The sequence below is a fragment of the Piliocolobus tephrosceles genome, chromosome 8 (genome assembly GCF_002776525.5).
Source record: "Piliocolobus tephrosceles isolate RC106 chromosome 8, ASM277652v3, whole genome shotgun sequence".
NCBI classification, from domain to species: Eukaryota; Metazoa; Chordata; class Mammalia; order Primates; family Cercopithecidae; genus Piliocolobus; species Piliocolobus tephrosceles.
Genome location: NC_045441.1, coordinates 20,283,775 through 20,298,872, shown reverse-complemented (window position 1 = coordinate 20,298,872; position 15,098 = coordinate 20,283,775). Strand labels below are relative to the sequence as shown.

At 40.8% G+C, this 15,098-nt stretch overlaps 1 protein-coding gene across 1 annotated transcript in view; it reads left to right on the top strand.

Moving 5' to 3' along the window:
• Positions 1-15,098, top strand: part of LOC111547030 (S-adenosyl-L-methionine-dependent tRNA 4-demethylwyosine synthase TYW1) — a 256,839-nt gene that overhangs the window by 48,353 nt on the left and 193,388 nt on the right. Inside the window, exons 8-9 of the mRNA XM_023218654.2 lie at positions 5,503-5,620; positions 11,674-11,726. Of these exons, the coding sequence (XP_023074422.1) occupies positions 5,503-5,620; positions 11,674-11,726 (171 nt within the window). The remainder of the gene's footprint in view (positions 1-5,502; positions 5,621-11,673; positions 11,727-15,098) is intronic.

The following is a 15,098-nucleotide window of genomic DNA, read 5'->3' as shown; positions in this document are numbered from 1 at the left end:
TTGTAACCCAGGCTGGAGTGCAGTGCTATGATCATAGCTCACCGCAGCCTTGAACTCCTGGGCTCAAGTGATTCTGCCACCTCAGCCTCCCAAGTAGCTCAGATGACAGGCACGTGCCACCACACCTGGCTAATTAAAAAAAATTTGCCAGCCGCAGTGGCTCACGCCTGTAATCCCAGCTCTTTGGGAGGCCGAGGCGGATGAATCATGAGGTCAGGAGATCGAGACCATCCTGGCTAACACGGTGAAACCCCGTCTCTACTAAAAAAAAATACAAAAACAATTAACTGGGTGTGGTGGCGGGCACCTGTAGTCTCAACTACTCGGGAGGCTGAGGCAGGAGAATGATGTGAACCCAGGAGGTGGAGCTTGTGGTGAGCTGAAATCACGCTGCTGCACTCCAGCCTGGGCGACAGAGTGAGACACCGTCTCCAAAAAAAAAAAAAAAACTTATTTTTTTGTAGAGCTGGGATCTCACTCTGTCGCCCAGGCTGGTTTCCAACTCCTTGGCTTAACCAAATCTTCCTGCCTTGGTCTCCCAAAGTCCTGGGTTTACATGCATGAGCCACTGCACCCAACCAGTATTGTATGATATTTAAAACAAAAACAAACAAACAAAAAACATTAGTACCACTGCTTTATTCCTATTATTCTATAAGATTCACGTAGTCCTGTCGGTTTATACAGAACGTTTTGTGTATTCATTGCCATTTCCTTTTTTTTTTTTTTTGAGACAGAGCTCGCTCTGTCGCAAGCTCCGCCTGCCGGGTTCACGCCATTCTCCTGCCTCAGCCTTCCGAGTAGCTGGGACTACAGGCACCCGCCACCTCGCCCGGCTAGTTTTTGTATTTTTTTAGTAGAGACGGGGTTTCACCGTGTTAGCCAGGATGGTCTCGATCTCCTGACCTCGTGATCCGCCCGTCTCGGCCTCCCAAAGTGCTGGGATTACAGGCTTGAGCCACCGCGCCCGGCCTTCATTGCCATTTTCATAAGTGCTTAGGAAGTTGGCTCGTAATTGCCTTTCCTGTTTGCATGTCAGGCCACTACAGCTTGGCTAGGACATGAGTTTTGTTTCAAGGCAAGTGTGATGGGTATGGGAGATGGGAGGAATGGAAGTGGAGGTTGGAAACAGGGAGACCATTTAGTTTGGCTTTTGCTGTCGTCCCTTAGGAGAAATCAAGGCCGTGGACAAGAACGGTGGCATTGTAGGTGGAGAGAACAGTTATGTTAGGAAATGAAACCTTAGAACTGTTTTACTGGGCAATGGGCTCACTGCTGGATGTAAATAGAAACCAATACCATGGCACTGGCTTTGGAAAAAAGAAAGGCTTTATTGGGAGTCGACTGGCAAGGAGATAGGAAGAAACACTCAAATCTGTCTCCCTGAGCTAGAGGCTGGGGCAGGTTTTATAGGCAGAGGGATTACCATGAGGCAGTATAATTAGTGAAGTGTGATCTGATTGGATCTTGCAACGAAGTGATGCCAGGAGGTGTGATTTGATTGGAGCATGCTGTGAGGTGATGCCAAGACATGATCTGATTGGCACATGCCCTGAGGTGATGCCGAGGCTTGCTTCTTAATTCTCTCTTTTCCCTGATCTGATCCCTTTGGTTCTGCTTGTGGTTGACTTTTTAGTTCTGATTGCCTCTGGTGTCACACATTGGGCACACTGGGTTCATCTGTGCTCGAGTTACCTGATTTACAACCTGGGGGTTCATGGCAGCTGAAATACAGCTTACAAGTTTACTACACATAATTGAACCAGATTGGGCTGGTTATGTGGTTACAGAATTTGGCCACTCATCTTTAAATGGGATGGTACAGGAGAGGAAGAAATCAAGGTTGGCTGATTCTGGGATCTTACTTATTTCTGTTTAGGCCACGTAAGAACTATAAATGAATAAATACACAAAACTATATGGGTCTTACATGGTTGTTATATTGTTATATTCTGGGCAGAGAGTAAACAGTCTCTGCACCTAGCAGATTAGAGTTAGAATTTGAATGGTACATTAAACTCCCTTGCGGAGTGTTATAAACCATTACATTTCTTTTCAGAAACGAAGTTACTACTGCATATGGAAGATAGGATTGAGCTGCCTTAGAGGGAAGGAATGATGAATTTTGTTTGTCCTGAGCGCTCAAGATGTTTAATCATAGCTCTTATGACTGACTCTGGGGTTGCAACACTCACATTTTATAGTAGATACTTTCTCTAGTGAAGGGACAGGGACAGTATTCCATGGCCGTCCTTTGGAGTCTGTTCATTTTGTAGGGGCCAGAAGTCTCTGTTTAAAACCCCAAGAGGGTGTCTGTGGTGCTTTGGGCACAGTGGTCAGAGGCCAGTGTCCAGTTTTGGATTTATCTGGCCTTTGGGTTAAGCAAATAAACTGGTGATGTTTTGTGGTGACAGAGGCTTTTGAGGGCAAATACTGCCATCTCTTATCAATTTTTTGCATGATTTGTGGAGGAATTATAGAGACTTGCTATAGAATTGCTTCAGAGAATTTAAATGCTTTCAAGGTTGAGATTTGTTCGTTTTGCTTCATCACAAGACTTCTTTATCAAGCTCACACCTTTGCTTTTAGATTAAAAAAACAAACTACTTGGGTAGCTGAGGCGGGAGGATCACTTGAGCCCAGGAGTTTGAGACCAGCCTGGGCAACGTAGGGAAGCCTCATCTCGGAAAACAAAAGGCAAAGGATTCCTTCTATTTTAAACTATCTTAACAAAATAATAACTGGAGGCTTTTTATTTGTATAAAAGGCCTAGCATTAAACTAATTACATTTATTATAAGAACAAATGATTGATGTTTGTTTATGAATTTTTTCAGCTCCATCCAGTAGTATGTAATTAAGAACTCTATTACTGGAAGCAAAAATGTTCATTTGCCTTGCATTTTGATTATATTTAGTAATTTGGAATGCTGACTTTTAGGACAGATAGGACTTAATGTGGCTTTTTTTTTTTTTTTTTCTCATTTGGTACATTTGATTCTCCAAAGTACTTTTTTCACTGATTTCCTATTTCAGAGCATGTCCCTGAAGTAACAGAGAATGTAGAGATATTGACTCCAAATTTCATTTACTTTCTGTGAGTGTTAATTTTTTTTTTTTTTTTTTGAGGCAGAGTCTCTCTCTGTCGCCTAGACTGGAGTGCGGTGGTGCAATCTTGGCTCACTAAAACCTCCGCCTCCCGGGTTCAAGCGATTCTCCTGTGTCAGCCTCCCTAGTAGCTGGGATTATAGGTGCCCACCACCATGCCTGGCTAATTTTTGTATTTTTAGTAGGGATGGGGTTTCACCATGTTGGCCAGGCTGGTCTTGAACTCCTGACCTCAGGTGATCCCCCTGCCTCAGCCTCTCATAGTGCTGGGATTACAGGCGTGAACCAATGTGCCCGGCCAAGTGTTAAAAATTTTAATCTTGTTTTACATTCTATGTATGGGGAACATTGAATGTTCTCAGAAGTACACAGAGTGATACAGTGAATTCTTATTACCTATTGCCTGGCCTCATCAACCAGCAACTTACGGGCCATCCTCCCCCAAGTACCCTTTGTATACCCCCTTCTGTTTTAGTTTGAAGCAGATCTGAGATCTCATCTGTGAGATATTCTCATGTTCAAGTAGAAAGGGTGTTACGGTGAGTCCTTTCACTTATTCACCTGGGGGCTGGATGGCTGGACATTTAAAATAGGCACCAGAGGTGGTCTGGGGCTCAGTGGTAGGACCACTGCCAAAATGAGTTATTGTGAATTTCTGCAGCTGTCCGTAAGATTTGATGAGTATCTCCCCTAAAGTCTAATACAGATCTTGTGTGTCATCTCTGAAATTATTACTTAGCACTCTGCCATTCCCAAAAAGATAGGGCGATATATTTAAAAATATACACAAGGCCGGGCGCGGTGGCTCAAGCCTGTAATCCCAGCACTTTGGGAGGCCGAGACGGGTGGATCACAAGGTCAGGAGATCAAGACCATCCTGGCTAACACGGTGAAACCCTGTCTCTACTAAAAAATACAAAAACTAGCCGGGTGAGGTGGCAGGCGCCTGTATTCCCAGCTACTCGGGAGGCTGAGGCAGGACAATGGCGTAAACCCGGGAGGCGGAGCTTGCAGTGAGCTGAGCTCTGGCCACTGCACTCCAGTCTGGGCAACAGAGCGAGACTCCGTCTCAAAAAAAAAAAAAAAAAAAAAAAAATATATATATATACACACACACACACACAAATAAACGTTTAAAAAGAGAGGAAGAAATCAATTGAAAGAGGGAATGAGGGTCATCTTGTCATATCAAGCCAATTACAATGAATAGAAGACCAGCATGGTGCAAGGTTTTGTAACAGTAATCAAAGGTGTGCTGGTGAAATTTCCTGGTGGTCAAAGTCAACATGAAACACAATCAGTTTTATATTATCCTTTGGATTTCTTAAGTGTTTCTTTTTCTATCACTGAAGAAAAATATCCTGCATGGGATCATCTAGAAGTGGACATTGGCCAGGAGTTTCAGACCAGCCTGGGCAACATGGCGAAACCCTATCTCTACTAAAAATACAAAAAAATTAGCCAGGCATGGTGGTGCACGCCTGTAGTCCCAGCTCCTCGGGAGGCTGAGGCATGAGAATTGCTTGAACCCTTGTAGTGAGCCAAGATCGTGCCCCTGCACTCTGGCCTGGGTGACAAAGCGAGACTCCGTTTCAAAAAATAAAATAAAGGAGAAGGAGCCATTGGGAAGGCTGTTGGTGGTAGTGGGGTGACTTGTTCTCTGAGCTGATGGCTCTCAGGGTGGCTTTGAGTACTTTTTTCACTTGTTTTGGGGGTTTAGAGATGTAATATCAGCAGCAGCTATAATTTATTAAATGCCTATTATACATCAGGGGTTGTGCTGTGATTTTATTTCATTTAACCTTCAACATATTTCTTCTCTATTGCTATTGTTATTTTTTTCCCTTTTCAGGTGAGGAAATTGAAATTCAGAGAAAATAAGCAACTTGCTGAAGTTAGGCAGCTATCTGTACTCAGATTGCTGAAAATGTTTGACACTTAGATAAGTGAATTGTAGATTTATGGTTTTTGGGTGTGTATGTTTGAGTATATAGTTACTTTAAAAAAGAGCATCCCGGCATGTCTTTAGATTGTTGTCTCATTGTGAGTGTGTTCACTTTGGAGAGGACGGGTTTTGTGGGCCATGGTTCATAACAGCCCTTTCTTAAAAGAAAATTAAAAAATTATTTATAATAATTTATTTTTTGAGATGGAGTCTTTCTCTGTTGCTCAGGCTGGAGTGTGGTGGTGTGATCTCGGCTTACTGCAACTTTCACCTTCTGGGTTCAAGTGATTCTCCTGCCTCAGCCTCCTGAGTAGCTGGGATTACAGGTGTGAGCCACCAAGCCCGGCCTCATAATGGACCTTTTTTTTGATGCTAGTTGTTCATGATTGTGCTGTTATTTACATTGTACATTGCCAATTCTGGATTTCATTCTTTTTTATTTTAATGCAGAGAGAAAAGGAACAGCAGGAAGAGAAGTCTGGTTTGTTCAGGAACATGGGGAGGAATGAAGATGGTGAAAGAAGAGCTATGATAACTCCTGCTCTCCGAGAAGCCCTTACTAAACAAGGTGAAAATCTTCAGGAATTGTTGTTATATGACTATATAGTCTTAGGCATTCTAATGTAATACCTAGAATGAAGTGTCTCTCTAGTTAGCTCAGCAGCTATTCATAGTGGCAGATATAGCAGTCTAAAGATTCACCTTCTTATTTCTACGGATTGCTTCTGTTGGCTGCCTGGACCAGTGAGTTACCCTTTTGCTTGGTTTATTGGGATATTACTATTAGTGCGGGTCAAGTTCACAGATCAAAAGTGCTGTCATTGGGAAAGCTATTAAAAATGCATAGAGGCCGGGCGCGGTGGCTCAAGCCTGTAATCCCAGCTTTGGGAGGCTGAGACGGGCAGATCACGAGGTCAGGAGATCGAGACTATCCTGGCTAACATGGTGAAACCCCGTCTCTACTTAAAAATACAAAAAAAAAAGTAGCTGGGCGAGGTGGCGGGCGCCTGTAGTCCTAGCTACTCGGGAGGCTGAGGCAGGAGAATGACGTGAACCCGGGAGGCGGAGCTTGCAATGAGCTGAGATCCGGCCACTGCACTCCAGCCCGGGCTACAGAGTGAGACTCCGTCTCAAAAAAAAAAAAAAAAAAAAACAAAAACAAACAAACAAAATGCAGAGAAAAGCTCATATGATAAGAGACTGGGTTAATTAGAAGTGTTTTATGTAGAGGTGTCATATCTGGATTTTTGTGGTCTTACCTTATTAAGGAGGTTATAGTTGCATGAATGAGTAATAATACTAGTTTCCTGTGGAAGGAAGAGTAGTAAAATGGGAATCAGTAGACCTACCTGCTTTCCTGCTTCCCCCTCCCCACTTCCCCTCTGTATTTATGAGAGACCTTTTATGTGACAGTCTGGCAATGCAGAGAAACACAGGAAACTGTATCTTCTTCAAGGAACCATCAGTCTGGTGCACTAGAGAAATATATATATATATTTGTATTTTAATATCTATGTCTATATTTTAATTAGGGTAGATTATATTAATGTGATTTCATTATAGATTTAAATTTTTCTTGCTATTTTCTATTTCATCTGCTTTTTGATTTCCCTTTTCCTGTTTTTCTGTGTTCTTTCAAATTAATTCAATTTTAAAAAATGACTCTTTTATATTTTTGTTTGCTTACTAGCAATAACATTTTTGCTAATAGTTGCTCAAGGTTTTACACTATACCTCCTTTTTTTTTTTTTTTTTGGAGACAGAGTCTCTCTCACCCAGTCTGGGGTGAAGTGGCATGAGATCTTGGCTCACTGCAACCTCTGCCTCCTGGGTTCAAGTGATTCTCCTGCCTCAGCCTCCTGAGCAGCTGGAACTAGAGACATATGCCACCATGCCCAGCTAATTTTTTTGCCATGTTGGCCATGCTGGTCTTGAACTCCTGGCCTCAAGTGATCTGCTGCCTCAAAGTGCTGGGATTACAGGTGTGAACCGCTGCACCTGGCCTACACTTTACTTTATCATTTCATAGTATATCTTTGAGTGATGTTATCTCACTTAATATGTAGAAGAACCTTACAATACTGTACTTCCATTATTTCTTTCTTAACCTGTATGTAATTTTTATCACACATTTTACTTTTACTTTTGTTTTTTGGTTGAGTAGGGTCTTGCTCTTTTGCCTAGGCTAGAGTGCAGTGGTATGATCATTGCTCACTATAGCCTTGAACTCCTGGGCTCAAGGAATCCTCCTGCCTCAGCCCCCTGCACAGCTGAGACTACAGGTATAAACCAGCACACTGAGTGTTTTACATATCCTCTAAAGCCTACACTTTATTATTATTTTTTCTTCAACAAAAATATCTATTTTTATATTTAATTCAATCAAAGCATCTATTATGTACTAAAGATTTATATACTTACAATCTTAGAATCTCATATATTTACTTATATAATTACCATTTTCGGTACTCATGTAGTTACCGTGTTCTATTCATGTAGATCTTTGTTCCGTCTGGTATCCTTTTCCATCTGCCTGAAGGACTACTTGTTTTTTTTTCTTTTCTCTCATTTAAATTTACCTGTGGCAACTCCAAGGACTTTTTAAACATCTCTTATAGTGCAGATTTGTTGGTGATGAGTTCTTTCAGCTTTCATATATCTGCAAATGGCTTTACTTTGCCTTCATTTTCTATCACTGTATCTTCAAGTTCAGTAATTTTTTGCTGAATATAGAATTGTAGGTTGACAGCAGTTTTTTCTTTCAGTACTTTACGGATGTTACTCCACTGTCCTCTTGCTCACATTGCTTCTGATTAGAGTTCAGCAATCAGTCATCCTTTTGTTTGGTCCTTTAAATAGGATCCTCCTTCTCCCAACCCCCTGCTACTTGGAAGATTTTCTCTTAATGCTGATTTTGAGCATTTTCGTTATAATGTGCCTCAGTGTAGTTTTCTTCATGTTTCTTTTATTTGGGTTTTGTTGAGTGTCTTGGTTTTGTGGATTTATGGTCTTCATGAAATTCGGACAAATTTTGGCCATTATTTCTTCAAACATTTCCCCCTTCACCCACTTGCTTCCTAGAAGACTACAATTATATGTGTAATAGCCTGCTTGAATTTGACCTAAAACTCATTCATGTTCTATTCATTTTTAAAAAATTCTTTCTGCTGTCTCACTTTTCATTTTGGATAGTTTCTATTGCTATGTTTTCAAGTTCAGTAATCTTTTCTTCTGTAATGTCTCATCTTCCATTAATCCTATTTAATATATTTTTCAACTTAGACATTGTAGTTTTCATTTCTAGAAGTTCAGTTTGGGGCTTTTTATATTTTCTACATCTATTACCTTTTTGAGCCTGTAGAATACAGTTATAACTGTTTTATTGTCTTAATCCGCTAATGTTTTCGTCATTTCTGGATCAGCTTTGGTTGATGGATTTTTTTTCCTCATTTGTCATGTTTTCCTATCTGTTTGCATGCTTTATATCTTTGATTGAATGTCAGACCTAATTTTACCTTATTAGGTACTGGATATTTTTATTTTTATTATTTATTTATGTATTTTGAGATGGAGTCTCGCTGTGTCGCCCAGACTGGAGTACAGTGGCACGATCTTGGCTCACTGCAACCTCTGCCTCCCGGATTCAAGCGCTTTTTCTGCCTCAAGTGATTCTCCTGCCTCAGCCTCCTGAGTAACTGGGTGCCCACCACCATGCCTGGCTAATTTTTTGTATTTTTAGAAGAGATGGGATTTTACCTTGTTAGCCAGGATGGTCTTGATCTCCTGACCTCCTGATCTGCCCACCTTGGCCTCCCAAAGTGTTGGGATTACAGGCCTGAGCCACCGCACCTGGCCTGAATATTTTTATATAAACACTCTTAAACAGTTTTTTTTTTTTTTTCCTGGGACGAGGTTAAGTTACTTGGAAATAATTTGAGCTTTATATCTTACTTTTATAGCTTCTTAGATGATGAGACAAGAGCCGGCTCAGTATAGGGCTAATTATTCCTCACTATTGAGGCAAAACTCTTCTATGTAGTCTACCTAATGCCTTGTGCATCTTTAGATTTATAGTCTGACTGGCAGAAACAGGTACAATTCTCAGCCTACTCTAAGCATCAGGCATTACCTCCAGTCCTTCACTTCCTCTCTCCCTCTTTTCATTTGGAATAGTTTCTTTTTTTTTTTTGAGACGGAGTTTCGCTCTTGTTGCCCAGTCTGGAATGCAGTGGTATGATCTCGTCTCACCGCGCATCCTCCTCCTCCAGAGTTCAAGCGATTCTCCTGCTTCAGCCTCCCTAGTAGCTGGGATTACAGGCATATGCCACCATGCCTGGCTAATTTTTGGATTTTTAGTAGAGACAGGGTTTCACCATATTAGTCAGGCTGTTCTTGAACTCGTGACCTCAGATGATCCACCTGCTTCGGCCTCCCAAAGTGCTGGGTTTACAGGCGTGAGCCACCACACCCATCCCATTTGGGATAGTTTCTATCACTGTGTCTTCAAGTTCTGTAATTGCTTCTTCTCTAAATATCTAGTCTTCCAAAAATGGTTCTTTCCCATCCTTGAGTAGTGTTTCTCTTGTGAATGTGCTAAACAGTACTTGGGCAAATACTTGAGAGAAATCCCCTGTAGACTCTTGGAGTCTCTTTGTAGATTTCATCTCTCTAGCTTTCAATCCTGCAAACTGTAGCCACCTTTGTCATCTGTTCCATTTTCCAAACTCAAGAGTCCACTGGGCTTCGCTTGGGTAGTCTCTCTTTGCTACATGGCCTGGAAGGTTTCTAGACAGTAAGCCGAGGTAATGGGAGGGCTCACCTTAATTGTTTCCTATCTCTATGGGATCACCGTCTTTTGTTGCCTGATGTCTCATGTTCTGAAATCTGTTGTTTCATATATTTTGTCCATTTTTTGGTATTTCAGGTAGGATTGTAAATCCTCTCTGTTACTCCATCTTGGCTAGAAGCAGAATTCCACACAATGATTTTCAGCAGTTGTACACTGTTGGCTTATATTTGTACTGTGGTCAACTATAGATCTCTCTATCCTGTAATGTACAGTTTTTTTCTTTACCTAAATGCAAAATTTATAGAAACCTATGTATCTTGGAAGAGAAAAGTATAAAGAGTTAATGTAGTAGAGGATGATTTCTATGATAGTATGAACAATATAATATGGAATTCCAAGAGAAGAACTAGAATGTCTTCTGGGGATGTTTTAAATGCATATTTGGTATCAGAGATTAGTTATTCAATTGGACTCAGTTCCACCTTCGAGTACATAAGCAGTCCTTTGTTTATTTATATGCAAGGTGTTTACATAAATGTAGACGAGGATAAAAGACAAAGCCCTGTAAATGTTGCCACTGGAGACTTGTAATCCAAATTGACATTGCTCCAATAATCATCACAGTGTGAATATGGATGTTTAACCAGCCACTGATCCACTCACACTATCATCCAGACTGTATTTCTCCATTTGCCTTATTTGCCTGCAAGAGTCTTTGTGTGTGAGCGACTCATGATAATTGTGGCTTATTACCTGAAGCCTCATGAGAAACGGTATTGAATGCTTTCTGAAATCAGAATGTACTACTTGTTTGTACTACTAGTTTGTTTAAAAAGGAAATGAGATTACTTTGGCCTGGCTTTTTCCATGCTTTTCATGCCCTATGTAGCTCAAAAATGTGAAATGATAGGTTGTACGGCTACTGAGAATTCACATTTCAGATGTAGTTCCTAGAATTTGATTTTTCTCTCTTTGGGTCAACATTACTTTGTTTTAATCTCCCATTGACACCTGGTTCTTCATCTTCTTTCAAAGGTTACTGATGATAGCTCCCCATTCATTCATTTGAAATATATTATAACTTTTGTTTTATGGCCCAACATGCCGTTCATTTTTATAAATGTTTCACTGGTCCATGAAAAGAATGTAAATTCTGTAGTTGGTGAGTGCAGGGCTCTGTGTATTTTTGGTCCAGTTTATGTGTTGTGTTGCTTACATCTTTTAGAGCTTTACTGGGTTTTTACCTATGAGATCTGTTAGATACGGAAAGATTAAAATCTCCTCATATAATTTTTGGATTAATTTATTGTTTCTTGATTGGGTGCGGTGGCTCATGCCTGTAATCCCAGCAGTTTGGGAGGTGGAAATAGATGGATCACTTGAGGACAGGAGTTTGAGACCAGCCTTGCCAACATGGTGAAACCCCATTTCTACTGAAAATACAAACAAATTAGCCTGGCAGGGTGAAGCACAACTGTAGTCCCAATTATGCAGGAGGCTGAGGCATGAGAATCGATTAAACCCAGGAGGCAGAGGTTGTGGTGAGTTGAGATTGCAACACTGCACTCCAGCCTGGGCGACAGAGCGGGACTGTCTTTAAAAAAAAAAAAGAAAGATCATTTCTTTATGTATTTTAAGTCTATGTTATTAGATACATATACATTTTAAATTGTTTTCTCATCTTGCTGAATTAAATCTTTAATGTTTTCTGCCATGGGTTGGTTGACTGCAATAATTTAGCAAAAAAAAAAAAAATTGCTAAATTTTAATGTCACTTTTTGATATCACACTTTGGATCAGTCTAACTTTGTGTTCCCTGCTTTTCCACTCAGGTTATCAGTTGATTGGGAGCCACTCTGGGGTGAAGCTTTGCAGGTGGACAAAGGTATTTTTTTTGTTTTTATTAAGTATGTCTATTATATGCAACTTTTAAATAGCTATTTTTATACACTGTCAATAAATTTACTATTTAGAGGTATAATTTACATTTAATATGCACGGATTTTTAAATGATTCCTTAAAATGAGTTCAGCAAATTTTGATAGATGGTAGAACCTATATTCACCACTCCAATTAAGATATAAGCTGTTGCTGGGCGCGGTGGCTCAAGCCTGTAATCCCAGCACTTTGGGAGGCCGAGATGGGCGGATCACGAGGTCAGGAGATCGAGACCATCCTGGCTAACAAGGTGAAACCCCGTCTCTACTAAAAAGTACAAAAAACTAGCCGGGTGAGGTGGCAGGCGCCTGTAGTCCCAGCTACTTGGGAGGCTGAGGCAGGAGAATGGCGTAAACCCAGGAGGTGGAGCTTGCAGTGAGCTGAGATCCGGCCACTGCACCCCATCCTGGGTGATAGAGCGAGACTCCATCTCAAAAAAAAAAAAAAAAAGATATAAGCTGTTATCCCCACCCCAATGAATTTATTGTGCCCATTTCTAGTCAATAACTCCCTTTCCCTAGGGAATTACTGTTCTAATTGCTATTATTGTTATTTAGTTTTGCCTTTTTAGAATTTCATAAGAGTGACCAGGTGCAGTGGCTCACGCCTATAATCCCAGCACTTTGGGAGACCAGGTGGACATACCATTTGAGGTCAGGAGTTCGAGAGCAGCCTGACCAAAATGGTGAAATCGTGTTTCTACTAAAAATACCAAAATTAGATGTGGTGGTCGGCATCTGTAATCCCGGCTTTCAGGAGGCTGAGGCAGGAGAATCGCTTGAACCTGGGAGGTGGGGGTTGCAGTGAGCCCAGATCACGCCACTGCACTCCAGCCTGGGTGATAAGAGTGAGACTCCATCTCAAAAAAAAAAGAAAAAATTTCCTAAGAGTGGAATCATGTAATGTGGAGTCTTTTGCAACTGGCTTCTTAAACTCAACATAGTTTTGAGATGCATCCGTGTCGTATCATGTAGCGTGTATCAGTAGTTCATTCACTTTTATTGCTCAGTAGTATGCCATTATATGAATATACCAGTTTTTAAAAATCCATAGACATTTGGTCTGTTTTTAGTTTTTGGCTATTATGAAAAAAAGTACTATGAGCATTCTTCACAAGACTTGGTGAATGTGAATTTCAGTTTTCCTTGGGTAAATGCCTAGAAGTGCAGTTGTTAAGTCACAAAGTAGGTATATGTTTAACTTTAGAAGAAACTTCCAAACTGTTGTCAGTGTGGTTGTATTACTTTATACTTGCTCAGCAATTTATTAAAGTTCCATTTGTTACACATTCTCACCATCCTGTGGTATTGTCTTTTAATTTTAGGCATTTTCATGGTTGTGAAATGGTACCTCATTGTGGTTTTTTTTTTTTGCTTTTTTTTTTTTTTTGAGATGGAGTCTCGCTCTGTCGCCAGCCTGGAGTACAGTGGTGCAATCTTGGCTCACTGTACCCTCCATCTCCAGGGTTCAGGTGATTCTCCTGCCTCAGCCTCCCGAGTACCCACCCAGCTAATTTTTGTATTTTTATTAGAGACGGGGTTTCACCATGTTAGCCAGGATAGTCTCGATCTCCTGACCTCATGATCCGCCCACCTCGGCCTCCCAAAGTGCTGGGATTACAGGGGTGAGCCACCACACCCGGCCATCATTGTGGTTTTAATTTACATTTTGCTGGCGATGGTTGATGATTAGGAACTTTTTTTTTTTTTTTTTTTTTTTTGAGACAGAGTCTTGCTCTGTCACCCAGGCTGGAGTGCAGTGGTGCGATCTTGGATCACTGTACCTTCCAGGTTCAAGTGATTCTCATGTCTCAGCCTCCTGAATAGCTGGGATTACAAGGGTGTGCCAATATGCCCAGCTAATTTTTGTATTTTTGTATTTTTAGTAGAGACGGGGTTTCACTATGTTGGCCAGGCTGGTCTCAAACTCCTGACCTCAAGTGATCCACCTGCCGCAGCCTCCCAAAGTGCTGGGATTACAGGTATGAGCCACCATGTCCAACCAGGAACATCTTGTGTTGTGCGTATTGGCTGTTTATACTTGTGAAATGTCTGTTCACATCTTGGTTCAAACTAGGTTATTTGACTCTATATTATTGATTTCTGAAAGTTCTTTATATGTTGTGGATGTGAATCTTTTGTCGAATGTGCACTATGAATATTTCTCTAGACCGTGGCTTTTCTATTTCCATAAAGGTATCTTTTGAAAATTTTAATTTGAATACAGTTCACTGCATCATATTTTTTTCTTTTATGGTTAGGGTTTTTTGTATTTTAAGAAATTTTTGCCAACCATAAGGTCACAAAGATATTCTAGATTTTCTTCTAGAAGCTTTGTATGTAGTTTTAATTTTTTTAAAGCAGTTTTCTATAGTTTTAATAAATTAGTCTCTTACTCTTTTAGATGTGTTAAATATACATTTTCACATGTCAGCTTACAGTCTTCAGTGCTGCATGGCTCTTTGTTTAATGGAAACTAATCTCTGTGGGAAACTCATTTTAAGGAAGACACATACATATGCATGATGCATGCAAACAGATAACAGGGAATAGTAAATATCACTTCCGTTATATTTTTCAGTATCTTCTCAGTCAGTGAAATGGCATGGTAACACAGTTCCAATGCAGTACATGTGAACGGCAACACAGAGGTGAAAGCATCCTTGCTTACCATGCCAGACTGCTGTATGCCCATCACACAGAGTTGCCTCCGTGTTCCTTGCATCATCCCATAAATTACGAGAGTAGGCTTCTTTTAATACGTTCTTTCTCTTATAAATGTGTAAGAAAATAATAGGTAGAGAAGAAAAATAGTAAAGTAAGGAAGTATTAAAAGTGTTAATGGTGTAAAAACCCACAAGAATCAGAGAAATCATATAGGGCACAGGATCCTGTCCTGCACCACACATTTGATTTTTTTTTTTGTTTTCTTTTCTTTTTTTTTTTTTTTTTTTGAGATGGAGTCTCGCTCTGTAGCCCAGGCTGGAGTGCAGTGGTGCGATCTCGGCTCACTGCAAGCTCCGCCTCCTGGGTTCACGCCATTTTCCTGCCTCAGCCTCCTGAGTAGCTGGGACTACAGGTGTCCGCCACCACATGCGGCTAATTTTTTGTATTTTTAGTAGAGACGGAGTTTCACCATGTTAGCCAGGATGATCTTGATCTCCTGACCTCGTGATCCTCCTGCCTTGGCCTCCCAAAATGCTGGGATTACAGGTGTGAGCCACCGTGCCCGGCATACAGGTTCGATTTTTGTCTGTTGTTTTTCTTTACGTGAAAATGATAAATTCAGTTTCTTTTTTCACTGCCATAGCAGGTCTTTA